Source organism: Danio rerio, chromosome 1 (genome assembly GCF_049306965.1).
Source record: "Danio rerio strain Tuebingen ecotype United States chromosome 1, GRCz12tu, whole genome shotgun sequence".
NCBI lineage: Eukaryota > Metazoa > Chordata > Actinopteri > Cypriniformes > Danionidae > Danio > Danio rerio.
The window spans coordinates 55,585,970-55,610,955 of NC_133176.1; the positions used below are offsets into that span (position 1 = coordinate 55,585,970).

The window sequence follows — 24,986 nt, forward strand, 5'->3', positions numbered from 1 at the left end:
GCGATAAATCATGAAGAACAAATGTGTTTTGAGCTGTATCATTATGGGCATCTGAAATAGAGGACCAGCAGCAACTTCAGCTTTTCAGATCATTTGTACATGAATCAGTCGCAAACTATATACAGTACGCTCAAAAATATACGGTGTAAAATGCATGGATTAAACAGATCGATGATAATCTTAAAAGGTTAAAGTAAAATGTTTTTATAGAGAACATTCAGAAATATCAGCAATTTAACAGCACTAACACTGTCGGATGAGAATAAATAAATAAATAAATATGCTCTAAAATGCTACTATTGCTTTCTGTAGAGCTGTATTTTTATAGATGAATCAGATTTGTTATGTAATTGATGAATTTGTAGCACCGACACTGAGATTGAACTAAACTTCTTTTAAATTTAGATGCACATTTTGCGATGCTGTGTAAAAAATGTGGGTTACAAATGCTAAGCTGTGTATAAAATCTTAAAATGTGCACATATATATATATATATATATATATATATATATATATATATATATATATATATATATATATATATATATAGTTGATACCAGACGTTTACATACACTGTATAAAAAGGCACATAACAATTTTAAAAAGTCAGATGTTAATGTGACTAAACTGTTTCTCTTTTAGGTAAGTTAGGATTATCAAATGTGTTTCTGTTAACCTTATTAGCAGAATAATGAGACAAATATTTTCTAAGAAATTGTTATAACTTTTCTTGAAATTAATTTCAAGATTATTATTATTATTATGATTATTCTGCCTCTGAAAAAGCTCAGATGATGGTGACAAGGTTTAGGAAGTTTCTGATTGGCTAATTGACAACATTTGAGTTAATTGGAGGCACAAGTGTAGAAAAGTATAGTAATGAAAACCTCAAGCACGCTGCTTCCTTGTGTGACAAACGTGGGAAAATCATCAAGCCAGAATCAACAAAAAAGCCAGATAACAATTTGCTAAATAACACTTGGAAAAAAATGATTTTTGGAGACATGTCCTGTGGTCTGATGGAACTAAGATTGAACTGTTTGGCCATAATGACCAGTGTTACATTTGGAGGACAAAGTGGAAAGCTTACAAGCCTAGGAACACCATCTCAACTGTGAAGTATGGGGGCAGCAGCATCATGTTGTGGCGCTGTTTTGCTACAGGAGCAACTACTCCACTTCACAGCATAGATGGCATCATGAAGAAAGAACATTATGTAGAAATACTGAAGTAACATCTCAAGACATCAGCCAGGAAATTAAAACTTGGCCACAAATGGGTTTTCCAAACAGACCATGACCCTAAGCATACTGCCAAAATAGTTAAAATGTGCTTTCAGGACAACAGAGTGAATGTTTTGGAGTGGCCATCACAAAGCCCTGATATTAATCCTATATAAAATTTGTGGGCAGAGTTGAAAAAGCTTGTGAGAGCAAGACAGCCTACAAATCTGCTTCAGCTACACCAATTCTGTCAGGAGGAATGGGTCAAAACTCCTTCAAACTATCGCGAGAAGCTTGTGGAAGGATACCCAAAACATTTGACCAAAGTTGTACAGTTTAAAAGCAAAGCTAAAAAATACCAAGGAAATGTGTGTAAACTTGTGACCGTCTAGAAATTAATAAATATATATATGTATTTTTTTTAAATTCTCTCATTATTCTGACATTTAGCAAATGTAAATCATTTAGGTAATCCTACAGGACCTAAAACAGTAAACGTTTAGTATGATTTACCATCAGTAAATCAAGTAGTAAACTAAGTAGAAAACGTGACTGAACTAGAACAAAAACAAATATATTAAATAAATTACTTGATACATAGTAGCTTAATATTGCCTCGACAGATCATGTGATTGGATAACCGACTAATCAGATGAATCAGTTCAGTTACTCACAGAACTTCCTATGCTTGCAAACATCAGTAATCTGAACACAAGATCACAGATAGGAATAGGAATACTATGTAATACTATGTATAGTAAGTTTCCATAGCTTGAGCTTAAGAATCAAAGGGCTGTTGACTTCACGCTGTTAACTAAAAATTAAAATGTTTTATGAGCTTTGGCCTTTCATTTACAGGATTATGGCTTTTGGGATCGTGAATACTAAAAATGTTACATTGGTTTTAAAGTATAGTAACTAACTTTGTCAGGTTATTTTATTTAATTATTGGAGGCAGGAACCTGATGTTTGGGAAACATTCCAGCTAAAGTATACTAGTATAATAATACTTTCCATAGATGTTTGCAGAAATATGTATAATTGTGCAGAGTATCCAGAGGTGTGGGATGAAATTGATCTTCTGATCAGTCTAGTTATCCAGTCACATCATCTGCTGAGATCAAATTATTTCATATTGTGCATCGGATTCAGTGGCGTAGCGCAAAATGCGGGGGCAGAGCCAGAGATATACACATATACACATATATCTATGATCGGGAGTTTTCCAGTATGCAATTTTTTTTTAATTATGAAAATTATAATTTTACATCACTTTTCTACATTGATGGATCAGTGATCGCAAGAGTATTCCTGACAAAAAGCTTGTGTTTGTGTGTACAGAAATGTACTATTCACCCTCCCTGTTAAATTTGATCTAATCCGTGTCCTGAAACACAGCTCCTCTCCTGCTTTCACTTCTCATACTGACGGAGGGAGCGATTTATTTGTAAATGAATCTCCATTATGAACGACTCGTTCACTAGCCGACAATAATACAAGTTTTTGGCATCGCAGCATCTCGTTGTCACATTTCTTTTGCATTATTTGCTGATTTTACTCAACAAAACCAGCATAAGCCGAGTATTTAGTGCCAATTGGAGCTGCTTTGCCTTATGATGAATGCAGTAAGAGACTGTATTATCATCAATAACGCTACCTGTTTAGCACAAAAGTTCAGAACATACAAAAACAGAAAAAAACTTAATCTTACCTATGAAATGTTCTGCCTTTGTGCTTTGTTTTCTTTGTTTGCTCGTTACTACACCCGTAGACAGCGCTAAAGTCCCGCATCTTCACGTAATAACACTGTCTTGACTAGTGCGGTTGAATGCATTTGTCCTGGGAGCACTGTACCAATGTGGCGGCGCTATTGACGCATGCTCAGGGTCCCTATGCGATATCTAGTGTATATATCTATGTCACAAATTGAGGAGCGGGGAAAGTAGGCGGGGTGCAGCGACAACGTGGGGAATCCTTCACAAACTGAGGAGCGATCACAAACCGAAAGCGGCGAGAGCGTCAAAGTAGCCAGAAGTCATTCATTTTTTAACGAGAACCGGCGGCGAGAAACAGCGGCGCGTCTTCATTGGCTATGACGCGGTTCGGCGGCAAGCAATCAGAATGAAGTAGTCCACCGCTTGAGAGGTGTTCAGAGAACACAGACCTGTGAACTTTGGTTCCGACCACAGTTGTTCCCAAGAGTTTGATTATTGCGGTTTCTGGATTTTCAATTATTGAAAATCGCGACGACGTGGGGCCCCCTAATCACGCGGGGCCCCCCCGCGGTGCGTGCCCTGCGGGCCCATCCGCTACGCCACTGATCAGATTATAATGTAAATGAACACACACATTTTTATGCACATTTGTAGAATTGATGCACTTCTTGGCGTCCCCATTCTAAGCTTTTTTTAACAAAATATCCTGAAGCGTACATGGGTGGATGGAAAAATAGCTTACATCATACTGTGCCAGAGCACACAGTACACACCGTGATCTCCTACTGTACACGCCAAACCAAGATTGAAGATACTGAAAATCAATAGTCAATTTCATTTCTCCAAAGCGTTCATTTTTCTTCAGTCCCAGCCAAAGTCATGTCCGGTCATCTGATAGAACTTCATGTTGAACGGCCTGTAGAAATCCCTGAGTCTGTGCAGGACGTCCGGCGGGATCTGTGGATGCGCTCTGCCTTTTGATTTCCCCAGACAGCGCGGCCTGCTGCTTCCCTCCGGCTTCTTCAGGCATGGGAAGCCTTTAGTCTGATTAAAGTAGAAGTGCTTATTGCTCACCACCCGTTTGAGGCCTAGAAAGTCCTGCACGCGTCCCATTTCGCCTGCCGGGTCTGTTACCAGCCTCTCGCCGCTTACAAAGAGGAATTGAGCGAGGGGAAAATACCGAAGCCAGTTCTCCAGGTGTTTGGCGTAGATGCCGATCCGCACGGCGCTCCAGGATGTGTCGATCAGCCCCGTGCTGGAGTTCTTGAAGACCAGGCTCTGGAAGGACGGCAGGCCGGGGTTTTTGCTCAGGGTTTGGGTGTAGTCAGACACGGCCCGTGTTACAGGGTCTCGCACCACCACGATGAGCTTGGTGCCGCGGCTCATGGAAAAAACTCGTGCTGGGGCCTCATGGGTGATGAAGTAGCTGGGCGTTTTCTCCATGGTGATCTGGCCGTCTAATGAACGAGGCATTAGATTCCTGAAAGACAAGGTCACAGTTGGTCATGATGAAGTGTGGTCCGTGTTTCCTATGCATTGACATATTAAAATGTAAGTAATGCACAGAATTTTTGCCAATAATTGAATGCTTATTTACTTATGTAAATGTGTGTTTCATTCATTCATTCATTCATTTTCTTTTTGGCTTAGTCCCTTTATTAATCCGGGCTCGCCACAGCAGATTGAACCGTCAACTTATCCATCATATGTTTTACGCAGCGGACGCCTTTCCAGCTGCAACCCATCACCGAGAAACACCCATACATTCTCATTCACATACATACACTACGGTCAATTGGGCCTACTCAATTCACCTGTACCGCATGTGTTTGGACTGTGGGGGAAACCGGAGCACCCGGAGGAAACCCACGTGGACACTGGGAGAACATGCAAACTCCACACAGAAACTCCAACTAACCCAGCTGAGACTCGAACCAGTGACCTTCTTGCTGTGAGGCGATCATACACTGCAAAACTGCGCCGCCCAATATTAATTTCAAGAATCTTAATTATTAATCATAAACCAAAAAAAGGCGGGAAAGTTTATTAAAAGTGACCCTGGAGACCTGATAATCTCCAGTATCTCAGAGGATGACGCCATCCCATCAAGAAGCCAAGGCAAGAAGGTCACTAAAATTGTTAAATTTAATCTGGCCAACGTCAGGCATCTACAACCTTACTTGAAGGACGCCAGACTCCAGCTCGGGGTCAGTTTACCTGGCAAGCGAGCGTGCTGTGGCAGAGAAGTGAGAAATTTTTTTTTATTAAGTGGATACGTGTATACAGCGGTTACGTTTGATTGTTTTTTTTCTTTAATTATTTTTGCATGGTATATATTCGTCTTTATGTTTTATTTGTTGATTTGAAACTTTGTATTTTTGTATATATATATATATATATATATATATATATATATATATTTTTTTTTTTTTAATTTATTTATTTATTTATTTTTGGATTTTTGGGTCACTGTATATGTATATGTAAATATATATGCCAGTAAATAATATTTGACTAGATTTTTTTCAAGAAACTTATATACAGCTTAAAGTTACATTTAAAGGCTTAACTAGGTAAATTAGACAGGCAGGTTAGGGTAATTAGGCAAATTATTGTATAACGATGATTTGTTCTGTAGATTATTAAAAAAAAGTTAGTAATAACTTTTAAAGTTAGCTTTATTTTAACTAATAAAGTTAGCTAACAACTTTGTCCCAAAAATAGTTTTTAAAATATTAAAAACTGCTTTAATTCTAGACGAAATAAAACAAATAAGACTTTCTCCAGAGGAAAAAATATTAATAGACATACTGTCAAAATTTCCTTGCTCTGTTAAACATCATTTGGAAAATATTTAAAAGAGAAAAAAAATCAAAAGGGGGCTAATAATTCTGACTTCAACTGTATATATATATATATATATATATATATATATATATATATATATATATATATATATATATATATATATATATATATATATATATATATATATATATATAATTTTTTTATTTTTTGTCATGAATTTTATCTCTATTTCACCAGCCATTTTAATTATTGATGACAACACGTGCTTCAGTCTATCTCTATAAAATGAATAAAATGCTCTCTCTACCTCCTGTGTTTACCTCTACAGTTTTTTATTTTTTGGAGGAAACGACACACGTATTTGAGATTTCGGCCATCATTCTTCCTTTTAGGTCCCAGCGGAGACATCAACCCAGTGTCGCATACAGTCTTGGTTATGGTATGTTGCCTTTTTATTAAATACACTGTCCTTTCGCTAGGAACCTATATTGTAATAGTAGTACTAGTAATAGAAGCAATAGTAATACCAGAATGAAAAATAACATTTAATCAAAATAACCCAATGCATTGGTTTAAATCATAACCCTTAGTTGGGAAGGTGCTACAGTATAATAACCTATAGTTGCGTTGTATGTTGGGATATTTTTAACCCAACTATTTTAACTGAGTACTTGGATTTTTTGACTTGTGCCTGGTCTGGGCGGCACGATTGCTCAGTGGTTAGCACTGTTGCCTCACAGCAAGAAGGTCGCCGGTTCGAGTCCTGGCTGGGTCAGTTGGCATTTCTCTGAGAAGTTTTCCCCATGTTGGTGTGGGTTTCCTAGGAGCTCCAGTTTACCCTACAGTCCAAACACATGCGCTATAGGTGGAAATTAGCCATAGTGTATGAGCGTGTATGTGAATGAGTGTGTATGGGTGTATCCCAGTACTGGGTTGCGGCTGGAGCATCTGCTATGTAAAACATATGCCGGAATAGTTGGCAGTTCATTCCGCTGTGATGACCCCTGATAAACAAGGGAATAAGCGGAATTAAAATGAACGAGGTAAAGTAAGAAACTAAAACAGGTGTGGAACAAGTAACAGGTGAGTAAATAGTGAGTACTGTACATTTCATTTTTGGAGGAACTGTCCCTTTAAGGATGCTATCCTGATGCATCACATACACACAAACCTCTTAATTAGCCTCAACAATGTCACGGTTAATGTCAATGTTGTCATTCTCACCCTATGACTAAAGAGCAAGTGCTGTTTGGCTGTGTACACACGGCTAAGTGCATGTTTTATTCAGAGTAATCAAGCTAATGGAAGCTAATGGCATTGGCCGCATCTACTGACATCATGTTACTGACATCATGTTACATGTAAACATAGTTTTATATTCACACATTCAGACTTTCTCCTTAATAATATAGTTTCACAAAAATATTCCATATAGCTAACGGCTATCAAAGTACAGCATTGTTCACACTCAATTAAATAATGCTAATATTGTTTTGAAATCATACTAACATTTCAGACCCAATATTCAAAGTAGCATGGTAAATTATATAGGCACTGTGTCACAAACTGTCTAAAATAAACGAATGTGCCATTATTAAATCAACTTTACCTTATGTTTACACTGAAAACAGCAATTAGCTAAAAACAGCTAATCAGTGAATAGTTTTAGCGTTTCTCAGTTCTCGGCTCAGTGCTCATATTTGATCTCCAGATCCAAATCAACATGGAAAGATAAAGTGCAGGTTTGCGAAGGGCGTCTGATCTCCAGCCAGTATTTTTGTTGTTTATCGCAACAGCTGCTGTTACCTGTGCGGCTGTAAGCATGCGTGCTGTTTGTTTTGATCACACCTAGCGTAGCGGTAGTGGTTAGCATCTGGGGCTGGGAATGTGAGCCTGCAGTACCAAGGAGTTTATCAGCTCACAGCCTGGCAACAATTTATTTGTGTTTTTCACCAGCGCAGAAGGCAAAGCTGCGGGTGGCCCACTGCAAAAAAAAAGATGACCTCCAGAAATATCCACATGCTTAATAAGTGCGCCGTACAGTCCGTATTGGGTTAAACATGCTAAATGATTAGTTCACCCTAAATATGTCATCATTTAATCATCGTGTACACATTACTAACCTCAAAATCTCATTACTTTTTTATGTTCAAGATTATTCAGGGGAGGCACGGTGGCTCAGTGGTTAGCACTGTCATCTCACAGCAAGAAGGTCGCTGGTTTGAGTCCTGGCTGTGCCAGTTGGCGTTTCTGTGTGGAGTTTGCATGTTCTCCCTTTATTGGTGTGGGTTTTCTTCAGGTGCTCCAGGTGCTTGTTATAGGTAAATTGAAAAACTGAATTGGCCCTAGTGTATGAGTGTGTGTAAATGTGAGTGTGTATGGGTGTTTCTCAGTACTGGGTTGCAGCTGGCAGACCATCCATTTATTCATTCATTTTCCTTTGCCTAAGTCCCTTATTTATCAGGGGTCGCCACAGCGGAATGAACCGCCAGCTATTCCAGCATATGTTTTACGCAGTGGATGCCCTTCAAGCCGCAACCCAGTACTGGAAAACACCCGTACACTCTGACATTCACCCTCTAAAAAAGAAAAGATAAAGATTTGTTTGGTAGTCAAAACCAACCAAAATGTTCCTGAGAGAATGCTAGCAAAAGTGAATGTTTTGCCACCGGCCATCATCGCACAGATCTACTGACTGACTGAGCGCCACTGTTTGCTTTGGGTTTCTGCGGGTTCCTTTTACAAATATCCAAACGCACTTCTGATCCAAAAACATGTTGAACTAGGAAAGAGACACAATAAACACAGTGTGGAAAGTCATGGCTGATTACACACACAAACACGCGCGCACACACACACACACACACACACACACACACACACACACATTAACACACATGCACACATTAACACACATGCACACACAAAAAACAATCAGATATACACTCACCGGCCATTTTATTAGGAACACCTGTCCAACTGCTCATTAACACAAATTTCTAATCAGCCAGTCACATGACAGCAACTCAAAGCATTTAGGCATGTAGACATGGTCAAGACGATCTGCTGCAGTACAAACCAAGCATCGGAATGGGGAGGAAAGGTGATTTAAGTGACTTTGGTCATGGCATGGTTGTTGGTGCCAGCATGCTGGTCTGAGTATTTCAGAAACTTTCAGAAACTGCTGATGTACTGGGATTTTCACGCACAACCATCTCCAGGTCTATGCCAGGAATGATTAAGGTAGTTCTGAGGGCAAAAGAAGGTCCATTTACAAACATACACAGACATAAGCACACACACACACGTACGCACACACACAGGCCAATACACAAACACACACAATACAGATACACGTTCAAACACAAAATCACACACAAACACAAACGCAGGCAGACAAACAAACACACACAAAGACACACACACAAACACATATACATACACAATCAAACAAACACAGGCAAACATACAAATACAAACACACACACTTCCTCTGAGCTCGGTGCGTATATTACACACATCAGACTCCTATTGATTTGCAGCTCAGTATCTCCATGATCAGAGTTTGTGCTCCAAACTGAGTGTCAATGTATGTGTGTGTGTGAGTGTGTGTGTGTGTGTGTGTGAGTCAGGGCTGCAGTGACCCAGGATGTTCCTGCATGATCTCTGCCACATCTGGCATCAATGAGGCTCATCAGGATCCGCTTCCTATTAAGAGCTCAACACAGGCCTGAAACCAGCTCTTGAAGTGAGCTTCTGCTTACGTTAGCACACATCTAGCATCTTATTTTCATCCTCCAAGCACACAGCACAGTTCAAGGAAAACTAAATTGCCCTGCTCTGAATATTTTTTTTATTTTTCAAATATTTCCCAAGTCATCTTTAACAGAGCGAGGACATTTATTATATACTTTCTTCTGGAGGATTCTTTTAGTTTTTTAGTTTGGCTGGAAAATAAAGCTGTTTTTATTTTTTTTTTATTTGCCTAGTTAATTTAATTAGCCTAGTTAAGCTTTTAAAATAGCACTTTAGGCTGAATACTAGTACTGAAATCTCGGAAAATAACTGAAAAATAGTATGTACTGTCCTTAAGGCACAGACAAATCAGTTACTATAATCTATTATGTTGAAAAAAAAAACTTCTCCATTAAACAGCACTTGGAAAAATATACAAATAATAAAAAATTTGGGCAAAATGGTGGCTCAGTGGTTAGCACTGTCACCTCACAACAAAAAGGTCGCTGGTTCGAGTTCCAGCTGGGCCAGTTGGCATTTGTGTGTGGAGTTTGCATGTTCTCCCTGTGTTGGTGTGGGTTTCCTCCAGGTGCTCCGGTTTCCCCCACAGTCCAAATGTATGTGCTATAGATGAATTAAGTGAATGAGTGTGTATGGATGTTTCCCAGTACCGGGCTGCAGCTGGAAGGGCATCCGCTGTGTGAAACATATGCTGGATAAGTAGGCGGTTCATTCTGCTGTGGTGACCCCAGATTAATAAAAAGACTAAGCCATAGGAAAATGAAAAAAATGAATGAATAATAATTCAACTGTATTGTAGTTTTACATTACAGTGATTATATTATATTGTTTATTTATCATTGTTGCATTTTGAAAGCAAGTCATTTCTTCTCTATCATTTCCTGTGTTTGAAAAATAAATATAAAATATACAATACTAAAATGTACCCAGGCAACTGATTAATTATTCAAATATTTAATGATTTTAAACATTTTTAGCAGTTAATGTGTTTAGTTTTAGTTGGTAATATGAAGCGGAAAACTAAATATGCAGCCACAAACTCAATATTAAATTATTGTTTATGTAATAAAACATTCGGAAGAAAATTCTAAACATTTTCCAAACCTAAACTCTCACAGATACTCGTAAAAAAACGGTAAAGAACATTATTAAAGTCAAGTGCTATTTCGGGGTTGCCACCTACCCAAATTTAAAAGCTTCCCAAATCCACATGCAAAAGTGTAAAGGCAAAAGTTTGGTATCATTTTAAAGGAAACCCTTTGAAAATTCTTACAAAAAAAAAAACTGTTGAAATAATAGTATATGTTGTCAGTGTTAAAATAAACCCATCCAAAAAAGAGGCACTTTTTTTTGTAAGCTTAAATTTGAAAGTGTACTTTTTAGGTTTTGTGTGGTCTATTGTAGGTTGCTGTATTTAATTTGGTTGGTTCCTGCACATGTCAGTAATCATAGGAAAAAAGAAAAATGTCTCTACCATAATCTATGCAAAAGTTATTTTATTCCAACTGATGAGAGAACAGAACCACTTACGGAGAAAGCGGAAGTACATGACGTCACAGACCCGGTATACCGGGTATGCAGAGTTTTCAACAAAATCCACTTTCCCAGCTTTTATTCACTACAAAGTGGATAAAAAACAGTTTTAACACACCCTAATATGTTGTTTTTTTTTTCATTTTTTTTCTTTGTTGTTTTTAGTTTCTATTTCATAGGTCGCCACAGCGGAATGAACCGCCAACTATTCTGGCATATGTTTTAAGAATATAGAATACACAAGACACGTCACTTGTATACTTTTCAATGGGGAAAAGTGTAACTGTCAATATAGCGGATGAAGCCCCGCCTTCTAGTACAGGAGCCAATCAGCGATTGCTAAATGGTGAATAAAGCCCACCTTCTATCACAGGAGCCAATCAGTGATCGCAATAGAATGACAATTCTCCAGGGCAGGGGCTCGGACCAGACATGAGTTTCTGCAGATTTTATGTGATACGAACATTTAGAAATGAAACTAAATAGACAGATGCTGTTTAATTTTATTGGTCATTAGTAATATGAAATGTAATCGTAAGCTTGGCAATTAGTTTTGGAGAATTTGATGTTTCCCCATTCAAACAGAATGCCCTAGCGTACTGCCCCAGATGCGCTTCAAAGATGGCCGCCAAGTGAAATGACTTGCCTTTAAAGGGACTTTGGTTTTACGCAGCGCATGCCCTTCCAGCCACAAACCAGTACCGGGAAACACCCATACACTCTCACATTCATACACACTCATACACTACGGCCAATTTAGTTTCTTCAATTCCCCAATAGCGCATGTGTTCGGACTGTGGGTGAAACCAGAGCACCCAGAGGAAACACAGGGAGAACATGCAAACTCCACACAGAAACAAAAAAAGCCTCTATAGATTCTATAACAACTCTTCAAAGAACCACTGAAGCCGATGAAGAACTTTTATGTTTAAGAGCATTCATTTAAAAGAGCATTAATGTAAGAGCATTATGTTTAAGAGCAGAAGCCATTACACATGATATAAAACATTCCCTCAGACTTGAGCCTCAAGAAAGCCTTAAAATCATCTTACACACACACACACATACACACACACACACACACACACACACACACACACACACACACACACACACACGCACACACACACACACAGTGAGGACACAGGCTTGTCATTACACAGCAAATGGGAGCTTCTAGAAACTGTGGGAAGCAATTAAAGTCAGCTGGAAATAACAAGTGTAGCACCGTAAAACTGCTGAAACATGTCAGCAGACAGAAAACAAGAGACAGCACTACTTTAGGACAGAAAGACATCACATAGAAGAACATCTCAGTTGTTTCTCCTACATTTCAATTTAACTAAACAAAGATTTCCTCTCAGAGTCGTACAGAATTCTAGCAGAGATGACCAACCCGAGAAAGGTTTCTTATCATCTGATGATGGCTGCATGCATTATCCATGGACGTGTTTACTTTATATAGTCTATAGCTTACTGTAATAGAAGAGTTTTTGTTTTTTTACAAATACAGTTGGAGTCAGAATTATTAGCTATCTATTAGTTCTCTACCACATTTCTAATCCTAATAGTTTTAATAACTAATTTCTAATCACTAATTTATTTTATCTCTGGCATGATGACGGTAAATAATATTTGACTAGACATTTTTCAAGACACTTCTATGCAGCTTAAAGCAGGGGCGGACTGGCCATCTGGCAATTCTGGCAAATGCCAGAAGGGCCGGACCATTTTTTAAATGTGGGTCGGTATGCTATTTTTTTTTATTTTTATTTTTTTAAATGTATTGTTTTTACACGCAGGCAGCTTTTATCTCTTGCAAGATGCGAGTATGATGATGATGATGATAGTAATAATAGTAATAAATGTTAAGCATTGGCCCAATTGGCAATGGCCGTCTGGTTTCGAAAGGGACCGACCCAATCAGAGGTTACATGGACGTTATCAAAATCTGGCAAGAATGTCAAACAAACAGTAAGAGCAACACAAGCTAATTGTCAGAGATGGACCATAAAAAAGGAAAGGCGAAAAATTGAAAAAGAAAATTGCTCTAAAATCATATGCTGCCAAATGCATAAAATTAACTGAAATAGTCTCGAAAGGGGGCAACGCAGTGGGTAGCACTGTCATCTCACAGCAAGAAGGTCGATGATTCGTGTGTGGAGTTCGCATGTTCGCGTGGGTTTCTCCCTGTTTCCCTCACAAGTCCAAACACGTGCTATAGGTGAATTGGGTATCTGCTGCCTAAAACATACAGTATGCTGGAATAGTTGGCAGTTCATTCCACTGTGGTGATTCCAGATTAATAAAGGGACTAAGCCGAAAAGAAAATGAATGAATTAAATTACTGCATGTATAAATTTGTAATAAATGGGTTGTTTTTGTTCCACTCAAATACATTAAATGTTTAAATATCTATTACATATGGTACTGCTTATAATACTAATATAAGTAGTGAATGTGCGTGTCCGTGGATGGGGCTGTGTGGGTAAGGTAATGTGGGCTAGTGTGGCCACAGTGCCAGGGCTGATTTTTAGTCCCAGTCTGCCCCTGGCTTAAAGTGACATTTAAAGGCTTAACTAGGTTAATTAGGCAAGTTATTGTACTGTATAATGATGGTTTGTTCTGTAGACTATCGAAAAAAATAGCTTAAAGGGGCTAATAATTTTGACCTGAAAATGGTGTTTAAAAAATTAAAAACTGCTTTTATTCTAGCCGAAATAAAACAAACAAGACTTTCTCCAGAAGAAAAAATATTATCAGACATACTGTGAAAATTTTCTTGCTCTGTTAAACATCACTTGGGAAATATTAAAAAAAGGAAAAACTCAAAGGGGGCTAATAATTCTGATTTCAACTGTATACTCAAAAAAAAATGATTAGCACTTATTTAAAATGTCCCTTTAAAGTATTTTAAAATAAAGATTTTCATTATATGTCTCTTTCAAACTTAATATACTATGGAAGTCAATGGTTGTTTCTCCCCCCCAGCATTTTTCAGAATATCTTCCTTTGAGTTCAAAAGAAAGAAAGATGCCTCTGCCTAAACTATCCCTTTAAGCACTGAAAAAGGCAGATTTTAATTACAATTCCCATCCAAATGAGTCACAACCAAGCTCTCGGTTATAGGTTTTGAAAAAAAGCTACGATAATTGTAGAAATGTCATGCCTGAGCTCTACATGTGTGGCACAGCAGGGAAGCAGAGGTCAGAGAGAAACCCTCATTTAAATACACACATCCTCCACAGAGAGACGGAAGTCCCGCATTAACAGGAAACAGACAACGTTCAGGCATTACTGACCTGTGTGTGTGTGTGTGTGTGTGAGAGAGGGGAACTAATTGTCCCTCTCAGTATCATGTGGGAAAATCAGCAGTGCTGCAGTGTGTGTGTGTGTGTGTGTGTGTGTGTGTGTGTGTGTGTGTGTGTTTGCGTGGGTTTATCTGTGAAGCGGCAGCCGGATGAACACACCCAAAGATGAACACACAACAGCAGAGAAGCAGATAACTACACACACACTTAAAGCCAGACAGCAGCTTCCTCTTGATTTCTAATGGTTGTTGATTTAATCTTATCAGTCGGATAAAATCTGCAATGAGCAGACCAGATTAAAAGAATGAGCAGCAACACACACAAAAAAATAGGCAATTTGTTTTGTAACTACTTAAATAATTAAAGCACTTTTCTGGTTCTTTTCTTGAATTATTTGATTTAGCAGACAGTCTAAATAAATGTGTTATTAACCAATCAACAATTGGACGACAAAAATCGGATTAAATAATCGAATAAGTTTATTTGTTCATACAAAATATAAATCAAATTCAAAATGATTTGATTTAATTACTGTAATAATTTCTTGAAACTTGCATTTTTAATACATTATTTTCTAGTTAATATGTATATATTCAAATATTGTACAATTTAATTATTTACTATTTCAAATAATTCAAATATATTAGTATACATATTTTTTTTATTATATAATGTTTATATTTACAGTTGAAAAATTATTATCCCCCTGAATTATTCGCCCCGTTTATTTTTTACCCCAATTTCTGTTTAACGGAGAGCAGATTTTTCAGCACATTTCTAAGCATAATAGTTTTAATAACTCATCTCTAATAACTGAATTATTTTATCTTTGCCATGATGACAGTAAATAATATTTGACTAGATATTTTTCAAGACACTTCTATACAGCTTAAAGTGACATTTAAAGGCTTAACTAGGTTAGTTAGATTAACTTGGCAGGTTAGGGTAATTAGGCAAGTTATCGTATAACGATGGTTTGTAGACTATCAAAAATATATAGTTTAAAGGGGCTTAAATTATGACCTTAAAATGCTTTTTTTCTAGCCGAAATATATATATAGTTGAAGTCAGAATTACATAACAGCCAAACTTCAGGACTCAAATTTCTGTTGTCGCCATTTCTGGAAAGCCTCCAGTATCACGCTGTTACTAACTATCCACAAACGCCTGGCATAAACTCACAGCCTATATCTGGCAGGAGGACTCTGGGAAACAAGAAGAGCCCTGGCACAGCGTACAATCGATGCACCTCATGTTACAGTATCTGTGATGAACGAGCTGAAGCCAAAGAGCGGCATTCCGTTAATAACCCAAATGTAAATGTGACCAGATCGCGCCTACGGCTCCTATAGAACTGGCGATGCACATATAAAAGTAAAAACAGATCGCACAATGGAAATCGGCTCAAAAATGCACCGCACAGAATTTTAAGTGACTCAATATGGAGTGTGTAGCAGCATAATGAAGCTTTAAGAGGAAACCACATCCCTGGCTTGGTTAGCAGCCCACCGTATGTGCAGATTTAACAGGACTCCAGTCTCTTTGAGCTCGAGAACGACTGCAGCTGGAGGACTGGAGTATAATTAGTGTCTTCAAACACTTTTTGGGGGGCTCTGATTAATCATACTCTTCTTGCTGGAGGAGGAAATAGACTAGTAAATCTTTATTTCAGCAGTGAAAGTGTGTGCATTTCTCCTGAGAAGCCGCGCATCACTGTGTGCGCCACTGTGGGTTGGTGAACAACTCCAGACCAGCCAAAGACTCCTTACTCTTGGCCTTGACGGTAATTGAGCCACTGAATACCTCAGTTGTTTCTAAGGAAATTATTATCTTACAAACCACATCATAAAGGAGAAAGGGGGTCTGAAACAAAGCTGTTTTTTTACAAACCTACGGCAAAGTTGTGTTTATGAAAGGCACTGTCAACACAACAACTGCTAAATCCAATTATTACACGGCTCTCTGGAATACTTCATACTAATTGGTCAGTCACAACATTCATTTATTTTCTTTCAGGCTTAGTACCTTTATTAATCTGGGGTCGCCACAGCAGAATGAACCGCCATCTTATCCAGCATTTGTTTTACGCAGCAGATGCCCATCGAGCTGCAACCCAGCACTGGGAAACATCCATACACTCTCATTCACAGACATACACTACGGACAATTTAGCTCGCCTAATTCAGTGGTTCTCAAAGTGGGGGTCAGGACTAGAGATGCGCGGATGGGCTATTATTAATCCGAAACCGCATTACAAAACTCATCATCCGTCCGCCATCCATCCGCACTAACATTTTCGACCAAATTTTAAAACCGCACCCGCCCGCCATCTGCTGACTGAGCTCTTTATTTGAATGGCTTATTCCTTTTTATTATTAAATGAATGTTTCTTTATTGATTATTAGAAAATAGAGAATGACTTTAATGACATGCAGTTAATTCAAACGTGCAAGTCAATGCAGCATTAATTGACGCTTTGAAGTGACGATAAACAATACGAGGACGTGTCGTTTCACTTGATTCAATTCCTCGGTCCTTGAGTCTTTTTCTTGCGTCCTTCCCTCGCATCCTATAGGGGTGGAAAGACGAGGAAAGAAAGCAAGGAAAGGAAATGAGGATACACAAATAAGAAATGAGAAGCACCCCTATAAAGCTCTCAGAATATCAGTGAACTCCGTCTCCAATTGGCGCACAGGGACAAAAATAAATAAATAGCCTAAATTAAACGCACTGTACAATTTTTTTTACAATTATTGTAGCCTAATAGAAAACGCATTTTGACACATCATTTTAACATTCAGACGAGAGCGCCTGGCCTCAATGCGCCCTGCTGCACTGAAGGAGCGCTCGCTCGCAGCACTTGTTGCTGGAATGCATAGAATTCTCTTGGCAAGGAGCTGTAGTCGTGGGAATGACTGGCCTTGTTTCTCCTAAAAGGAAAGTAGATTTTCCTCTGCTGATCCGTCTATACGGAAGTTTGTAAAGGAATACTTCTGTACTTCATCCAGAATTAGTGTATCCGATTCCTCCTCTTATTCTGTAAAGTCAGTCCTAGGCTTTTTCGTTGGTGCGCCAGCTATGTGTACAAAAACAGTACAACCGCCCGCCACCCGCCCGAATTTAATTAAAATTTAATTTTTCATCACGTCATCCGCCCGATCCGCGGTTTATCCACGGATTCCGCGGCTGTAACCGCCATCCGCGCATCTCTAGTCGGGACCCCCTGGGGGGTCGCGGGACAATGACAAGGGGTCGCTTGGTGATATCCAAAACTCAAATAAATTTTATTAAACTATTAGAATTACCATATTTTATTCATAACCGACAGAATATAGTTAATAGTTGCATTAAAGAAAAAACAACATAAAAATAACAATCAGCCATCAGCTTTTAATTTTAAAAGCAAAATGTAATTAAATCCATAAATGACTTTAAAAAACATTATATGGCTAATAGACTGTTGCATTTTTGTGTTTTCAATAAGTTCATGTTTATATTTGCCTATAGTTGTGTCTGCAACGTTTACATATTTACAGTACAACCACCTTGAAAAATGGGGGTCGCGAGCCACTGATATGATTATTTTTGGGGTCGCGGGCTGAAAAGTTTGGGAACCCCTGGCCTAATTCACCTAAAGCGCATGTGTAAATATACTTTGTTTTGTGCCAAGACAACCAACACAATCTCACGTCAATTCGTAACTTTTTGATTTAGTGGCTAATTCGTACGAATTCGTACGATTTAATTCGTACAATTTAGTATGATTCGCTCATCCCCCCAATGATGGTTGGGTTTAGGGGTGGGGTTAGGTGCCACGCCTCTTTTTTTAAAATCGTACAATTTCGTATGACTGACGAATTTGTACAAATTAGCCAGTAAACTGGCAAAATGTAAAATACTTACGTTTTCTCGTGAGATCAGGCTGAGACAACCTGCAATGGTGAAATAGGATTGAGTAAAATGGTAGTGGGCAGGTTATAGAGGTCAAAACTATGATAGACATTTTATAACATATATTTTAAAGGATAAAGACTGTAGGATTTATTTCAGATAAACAAATATCTGCACACATATTATGGTATTGTTATGCTTTAGAGGAGCTCTAAACAAAGATCCTGCATTCAGCTCAACAAACTCATGATGATTATAAGCACTGTAATCTGTGTTTTCCTCGGGAATATAGATAACACATCTGTCTCTGCTCTGCGCCGCTGACGGTTTCTTCCACACCACTTCCCTCAGACCTGATCAATCAATGGCTAGTTTAATGTTAGAGACCCGGGTCATGTGGGAAATCAAGCACCCTGACTTCAGCAGATTTATGGCTTTCAAATCCACACTCAATGAGGAATGAAAAATGTAAATGTATTCATTAAAATCAGGAACAGGTTTGATGTAAAGAGGGGAAAAATAAGCCATTGAATGGAGTAAATTGAATGCATTTTTAACATAAAAAAATAAAAATAAATTAACAATTTTTGTGTGGAATATATAGTCTTAATGCATCTGTCTGTTTTTCTGCCTATCTATCTATAATTTTTAAGTAAATAAATATGCCAAATTAAGCCACACCTTTTTAATATATTGAGCACTAATGCATTTTAGTTGACTGTTTATTGTCATTTCAAATGATTAGTTCTGTAATAACTATTAAACAAAATAATAACCCACAAAGAGACAAATAAAATATTCAGTAAAAATGACATATTTAACTTCTTCTAAAAATAATATAAAATAAATATATAAGTATATAGAATAAACATAAATAATATTAACAATAAATAATAATATTAACAATAAATATAAATAATATAAACAATAAAAATAAATAATATAAGCAAAAATATAAATAATATAAGCAAAAATATAAATAATATAAGCAAAAATCTAAATAATATAAGCAAAAATATAAATAATATAAACAATAAATATAAATATAAATAATATAAACAATAAATATAAATATAATAATATAAACAATAGATATTCAGTAAAATTAAACACTTTCCTTGTTCTAAAAATAATATAAATAATAAAAATAAACAATAAATATAAATAATAGAAAAATAAATAAAAACAAAAAATAGTAACAATAAATATAAATAATAAAATAAATAATACTAACAATAAAAATAAATAATAAAAATAAATAATATAAGCAATAAATATAAGTAATATAAACAATCAATATTAATTACATAAACAATAAATATAAATAATATAAACAATAAATATAAATTACATAAACAATAAATATAAACAATACAAACAACAAATATAAATATAATAATATAAACAATAGATATTTAGTAAAAATTAAACACTTTACTTGTTCTTAAAATAATAAATATAAACAGTAAATATGAATAATAGAAAAATAAGTAAAAACAATAAATATTAACAATAAATATAAATAATAAAAATACATATAAACAATAAATATTAATTGTATAAATAATAAATAAGTACAAATGAAACACTTGTTCTAAAATAATATTAAAAAATTATAATATAATATAAATAATTTGTTTAAAATATATTTCTGTGTAAAAACATTAGTTCTGTGCTATTTAACTAAGGAAAATTTTGGATAAAAAAATAATTAATCTATATAAATAAAGAGTCAAGTAAATATATAAAGGTAAACAAAAAAATTATTATATCCTCTTTTCTGAAAGTCTACTGGATTTAAGGATCAAAATGAGTCTTTTAAAAATATCTAAAAATATTATAATAAACAAATTAATTATATAAACTTTCTCTGAAATTCTACAGTTGTTTTAGGGATCAAAATGAGTCATTTAAAAATATATAAACAAATAAATAAATTATTTACACGTTCTGTAATAATCTACTCTTACTTTAAAGATCAAAATCAAACATTTAATATATATATATATATATATATATATATATATATATATATATATATATATATATATATATATATATATATATACAAATAAATTAATAACACTTTCTCAAAACAAATCTTTGAATCAGAATCAGTCATTTAAAAATCCACATTTCTAAGAGCCTTCTATGTTACACAACACTCCACAAGCCAACGAGGTGATAAACCCGTGACAAAAAGCAAGCATTATCTCAAAACGCAGGTCTTAAAAACATAAACCTTTATAGCCGAGCACCTCTGAGCATCATAAAGAACGTCAAGAGCTGAAAGAGGCAGCAGCACTTCGTCAACAAGATTGAATATGCACAGGTTAATTAACCGTCTCCATGCCTAAGTGCACTAAAGTTGGTTAAGGAGGAATCGATAAGCAGCACATCATTGATTGGGAGCTGACTTTTATTCCACAGGGTGATTTATGGAGTCGTGAAAAGGTGCTGCTAGAGTCAGGTAACCTGCAGGAGTGGGGGAGCTATACAATTAAACAACATGCACATCTTAATCACAGCGTGTTCATTCATCAACAAGTATTCATTCATTTTCCTTCCGCTTAGTCCCTTATTCATCAGAGTACGCCACAGCAGAATGAACCACCAACTATTCCAGCATATGTTTTACACAGCGTATGCCTTTCCAGCTGCAACCCAGTACTGGGAAACATCCATACACAACTAAAACCAATTTAGTTTATTCAGGTCATCTATAATGCATGTGTTTGGGATAACGGAGCACCCGAAGGAAACCCATGCCAACACAGGAAGAACATGCAAACTCCACACAGACATGCCAACTGACCCAGCCGGGACTTGAACCAACCTTACTGTAAGGCAACAGTGCTAACCACTGAGCCACCAAACATAGATTTTTCTGAGCTGCAGTTTATTAAAAATAAATAAATAATAACATTTTATAGATCTTGATTGCAGATTTTTGTATAAATGATGCATTTCAGAAATTAATTATTGTCCTGATTATCCTAAAATATATGATTATAGATTACAATACTATCTTGTATTAATTTGTAATGGTTTTAATTAGTTTTAAATAATATTACTATTGTTTAACACTGTTTAAGATTGTTTAATTTTAATATTAAGATTGTTTCAATTATGCAGCACGTGCTGAAATTAATTTTAATTTATCATTTTATTTTTGTTAGATTTTTTGTTTTCTTTATAAATAAAATTAAATATGTTTAGAAAAATTATGCTATAGATTATTAAAATAAATTAATTATACATATATATTAATAAAATAAAAACTAAATGACTATTTATTAATATTAATTAAAATAAATAATAATAATAATATTAATAAGATTATGCAATGCACCCTGAACTAAATTGTTGCAATAAATAATAATTAAATGATAAATAATTTGTATTTAATAAAAAAAGACTTTTTATAAAAACCTTTTAAATTGTTTGTGCTTAGAATAAAATACAATAAAATAAAATAAAAATACAATAAAATAAAAATACAATAAAATACAATAAAATAAAAACACAATAAAATACAATACAATAAAATAAAAATACAATAAAATACAATAAAATAAAAATACAATAAAAATAAAATAAAATAAAAATACAATAAAATACAATAAAATAAAAATGCTTGCTGTGGTACATTAAACTAGGATCTTATGTATATATATATTATATATACTATTATTGTGATGTAATGGGTTATTATTGTGATTATGGGTTATTAAAACCTCAAGGAGGACACAGAAAAAGAACTATCACTTTTTAAATTCAAACTCCTTTATTATTTTATGCAACACCTTTAAATTTAAAAAGGAAACCTAAAGGTTGTTCTGTAGACTATCAAAAATACATAGCTTAAAGGGGCTAATAATTTTGACCTTAAAATGCTTAAAAAAATTAAATTTTAGGATTTATTCTAGCCAAAATAAAACAATTAAGACTTTTTCCAAAACACAAAATATTATCAGACATACTGTGAATATTTCCTTGCTCTGTTAAACATCAGTTGGGAAATAATAAACAGGGGGGCTAATAATTGAGGGGGGCTAATAATTCTGACTTTAACTGTATATACAATGCATGTACAGGCTATAATGTATCAATCATAATGTACGATATTTGACAAACAGTAAAGTAAATGAGCACCTGGTCACTTGCAGAGCTTGTAAGTGCGCATGAGTGTATGTGTGTGTGTGTGTGCAGTGCTGATGTGACAGAGCGCTGAGTTTCCAGCTGGCATTATTATTCACAATAGCTCAGCTGTCATCACACATCTGCACACACAAGGCTGATATTGAATTATACTTCACAGAAAGCCGAACATGGCCAGTCTGTTTACACAAGCCTGTCAGCACACACACACCGAACAACTGAGCGAGGAGGAGAGAAATCATCACACTAACCTCAAATGGACGCGTCTATGATTATTAAAGGAATATTTCAGCCCATAATGAAAACTCTGTCATCATTTGAAACGTCACTCCAAAAACCAATACATCCCTTACACGCCTCGTGTGTTGAGTAAAAGTCACTGAACAGTCACTTAAATATGGAATATTCCTTTAATTATTAATATTCATTTAATTTCTCTATCCACCAGACGCTTTCTTACAATCATTAAATGTCTCTATTAAAAAATCCCTTGTGCATTTCCAACACAATCTCACGGCAATTCGTAACTTTTTCATTTAGTGGCTAATTCGTGTGAATTCGTCCGATCTAATTCGTACAATTTAGTACGATTTACTCATCCCCCAATGACGGTTGGGGTCAGGTGCCACGCCTCCTTTTTAAAATCGTACAATTTCGTACGACTGAATTCGTACGAATTCGTACGAATTAGCCACTAAACTGGCAAAACGTAAAATACTTACGTTTTCTCGTGAGATCAGGCTGGCATTTCAGAAGCGTGCCTCACACAGGTGAGTGGGCTTGACAAACCACCTGTAGAAAACACACTCTTTCATCTCTCTATGACACTTTCTTACACTTTTTATGTGATGTAATGATTATGTGTTATTAAAACCTCAAGGAGGACGCAGAAAAAGAACTATCACTTATTAAATTCAAACTCCTTTATTATTTCATGCAAAACCTTTAAATTTAAAAAGGAAACCTAAAGGTTATCTTAAGCAAAATAAAAAAGCCCTGTAACCTGTATAAGGTGTTTTATGGAATATCTTAAACTGACCAGTAGCTATGTTTTTTCTTTCCCTTATATTTGGTTTTTGGCGAATGTTGCCAACTAGTGCACGATCAGAAAACTAGTGTAATGGCGGCACACCATCTTTATCTCTACCCCTATGCCCCAGCTGGCTCGCTTTGGCCCAAGGTATTCAGCTGGCCAAAAAAAGTCAGCCGTTTGCCCAGAGGAAGCCCCGCTTTTGCCCGATCAGGCTGTGGAATTAATTGTGGACATGCGACTGGCCCTGGCTTGCTCGCTTTAGGCGCGACAGTGGAAACGCAGCTACTCACTACTAGGGATGTCCAGATCAGAAATTGGGTCCGATCACATGGTTTCAGACTTGATTAGAATCGGATGTTACCTCCCAATCAGGAATCAAATATATATATATATATATATATATATATATATATATATATATATATATATATATATATATATATATATATATATATATATATGTACTTACATTATTTTTTAACACATCTAAAGTTATGCGGTGGCACAGAATTAAGGCTCGTACACACCGGGATGCTTTTCGTTTGCGTTTATCGTCAGTGTTTTACGAGACGATTTTCAGTGTTCAAACCCAAGTGATTTTCACTGGCGTCAAGCAGAAGAGTATGCAAAATCACTCCTTGACGTTAGATGGCGCTGCACAACTTTAAGCTTCTGACACCCGCTTATAACACAGAAGAAGAGGAGGAGGAAGTTCACGCGCTCGTTGTTAAAGTTACTGGTGACTTGAACAAGCATGGATGGTTCAAGCAGCAGCTCCAGCTCTAGCGATGAAGAAATGATTATTGTTCTCAAGAGCAATAAGCAGCTCCATGTTCATATCGCCTCTGGGCATCTTCTTCAATGTGCTCTCGCATTGACAGTTTTGCGCTTAAGCGCCTCCAAGTGCTGTTTACTGTAACTCCATGCACGTGAACAAAAGTGCCAACCTGATTGGTGGAGAAGGTTTAGACCCAGCCAGTCAAATAAAAATAATGAGCATGAGGTGTTTGTTTTTTAAATGACGCTTTTGCGCCTGGCGTTTTGCGCATTTGTGTGCATGATCACATTGATGCCCTTTATTTAGTCGCAAGGTGTTAAGCGTTGACGGAAAACGCGAGCAAAAACATCCCATTGATGCAGAGACGCTATTGGTTAAAGGTCGGCAAAGTAGAACATGGAAGCAGCTTGAAGCGTAAAGCACGAGTATGTCTGTGGTCTGGAGGTGTTATAAAGTTGATGACGACAACATTGCCATAGCAAACTGTGAGATATGCGAACTTGGAATTGCCGGCTGGGTATTTTAACTTGAGGTGCTCTTTGTTTTTTTATTAGATTAGTATTATATTTGCTGTTGCACTAAAGTCCAAAAGTGAAGAATTGATTATTGATAATATATTGTTATTTATTTCTTGGCTGTTCAAGCTAGCTCACAGAACTGCTCTGTTTGTTAACAGAGTTGTTGAATGTTAAAACTAAAACAAATAAATAAATAAACAAATAATAAAATAAATAAATAAATAAATAAAATCCTGGATCTGTTTCTTTTTATATATT

The 24,986-nt window shown here is 36.1% G+C and overlaps 1 protein-coding gene across 1 annotated transcript in view; it reads right to left on the reverse strand.

The window, feature by feature from the left end:
• Nucleotides 1-1,663: 1,663 nt before the first annotated feature.
• Nucleotides 1,664-24,986, reverse strand: part of si:dkey-121b10.7 — a 30,570-nt gene continuing 7,247 nt past the window's right edge. The window contains exon 2 of the mRNA XM_001337952.7: nt 1,664-4,419. Within this exon, the coding sequence (XP_001337988.1) occupies nt 3,801-4,419 (619 nt within the window). The 3' untranslated portion in view covers nt 1,664-3,800. The remainder of the gene's footprint in view (nt 4,420-24,986) is intronic.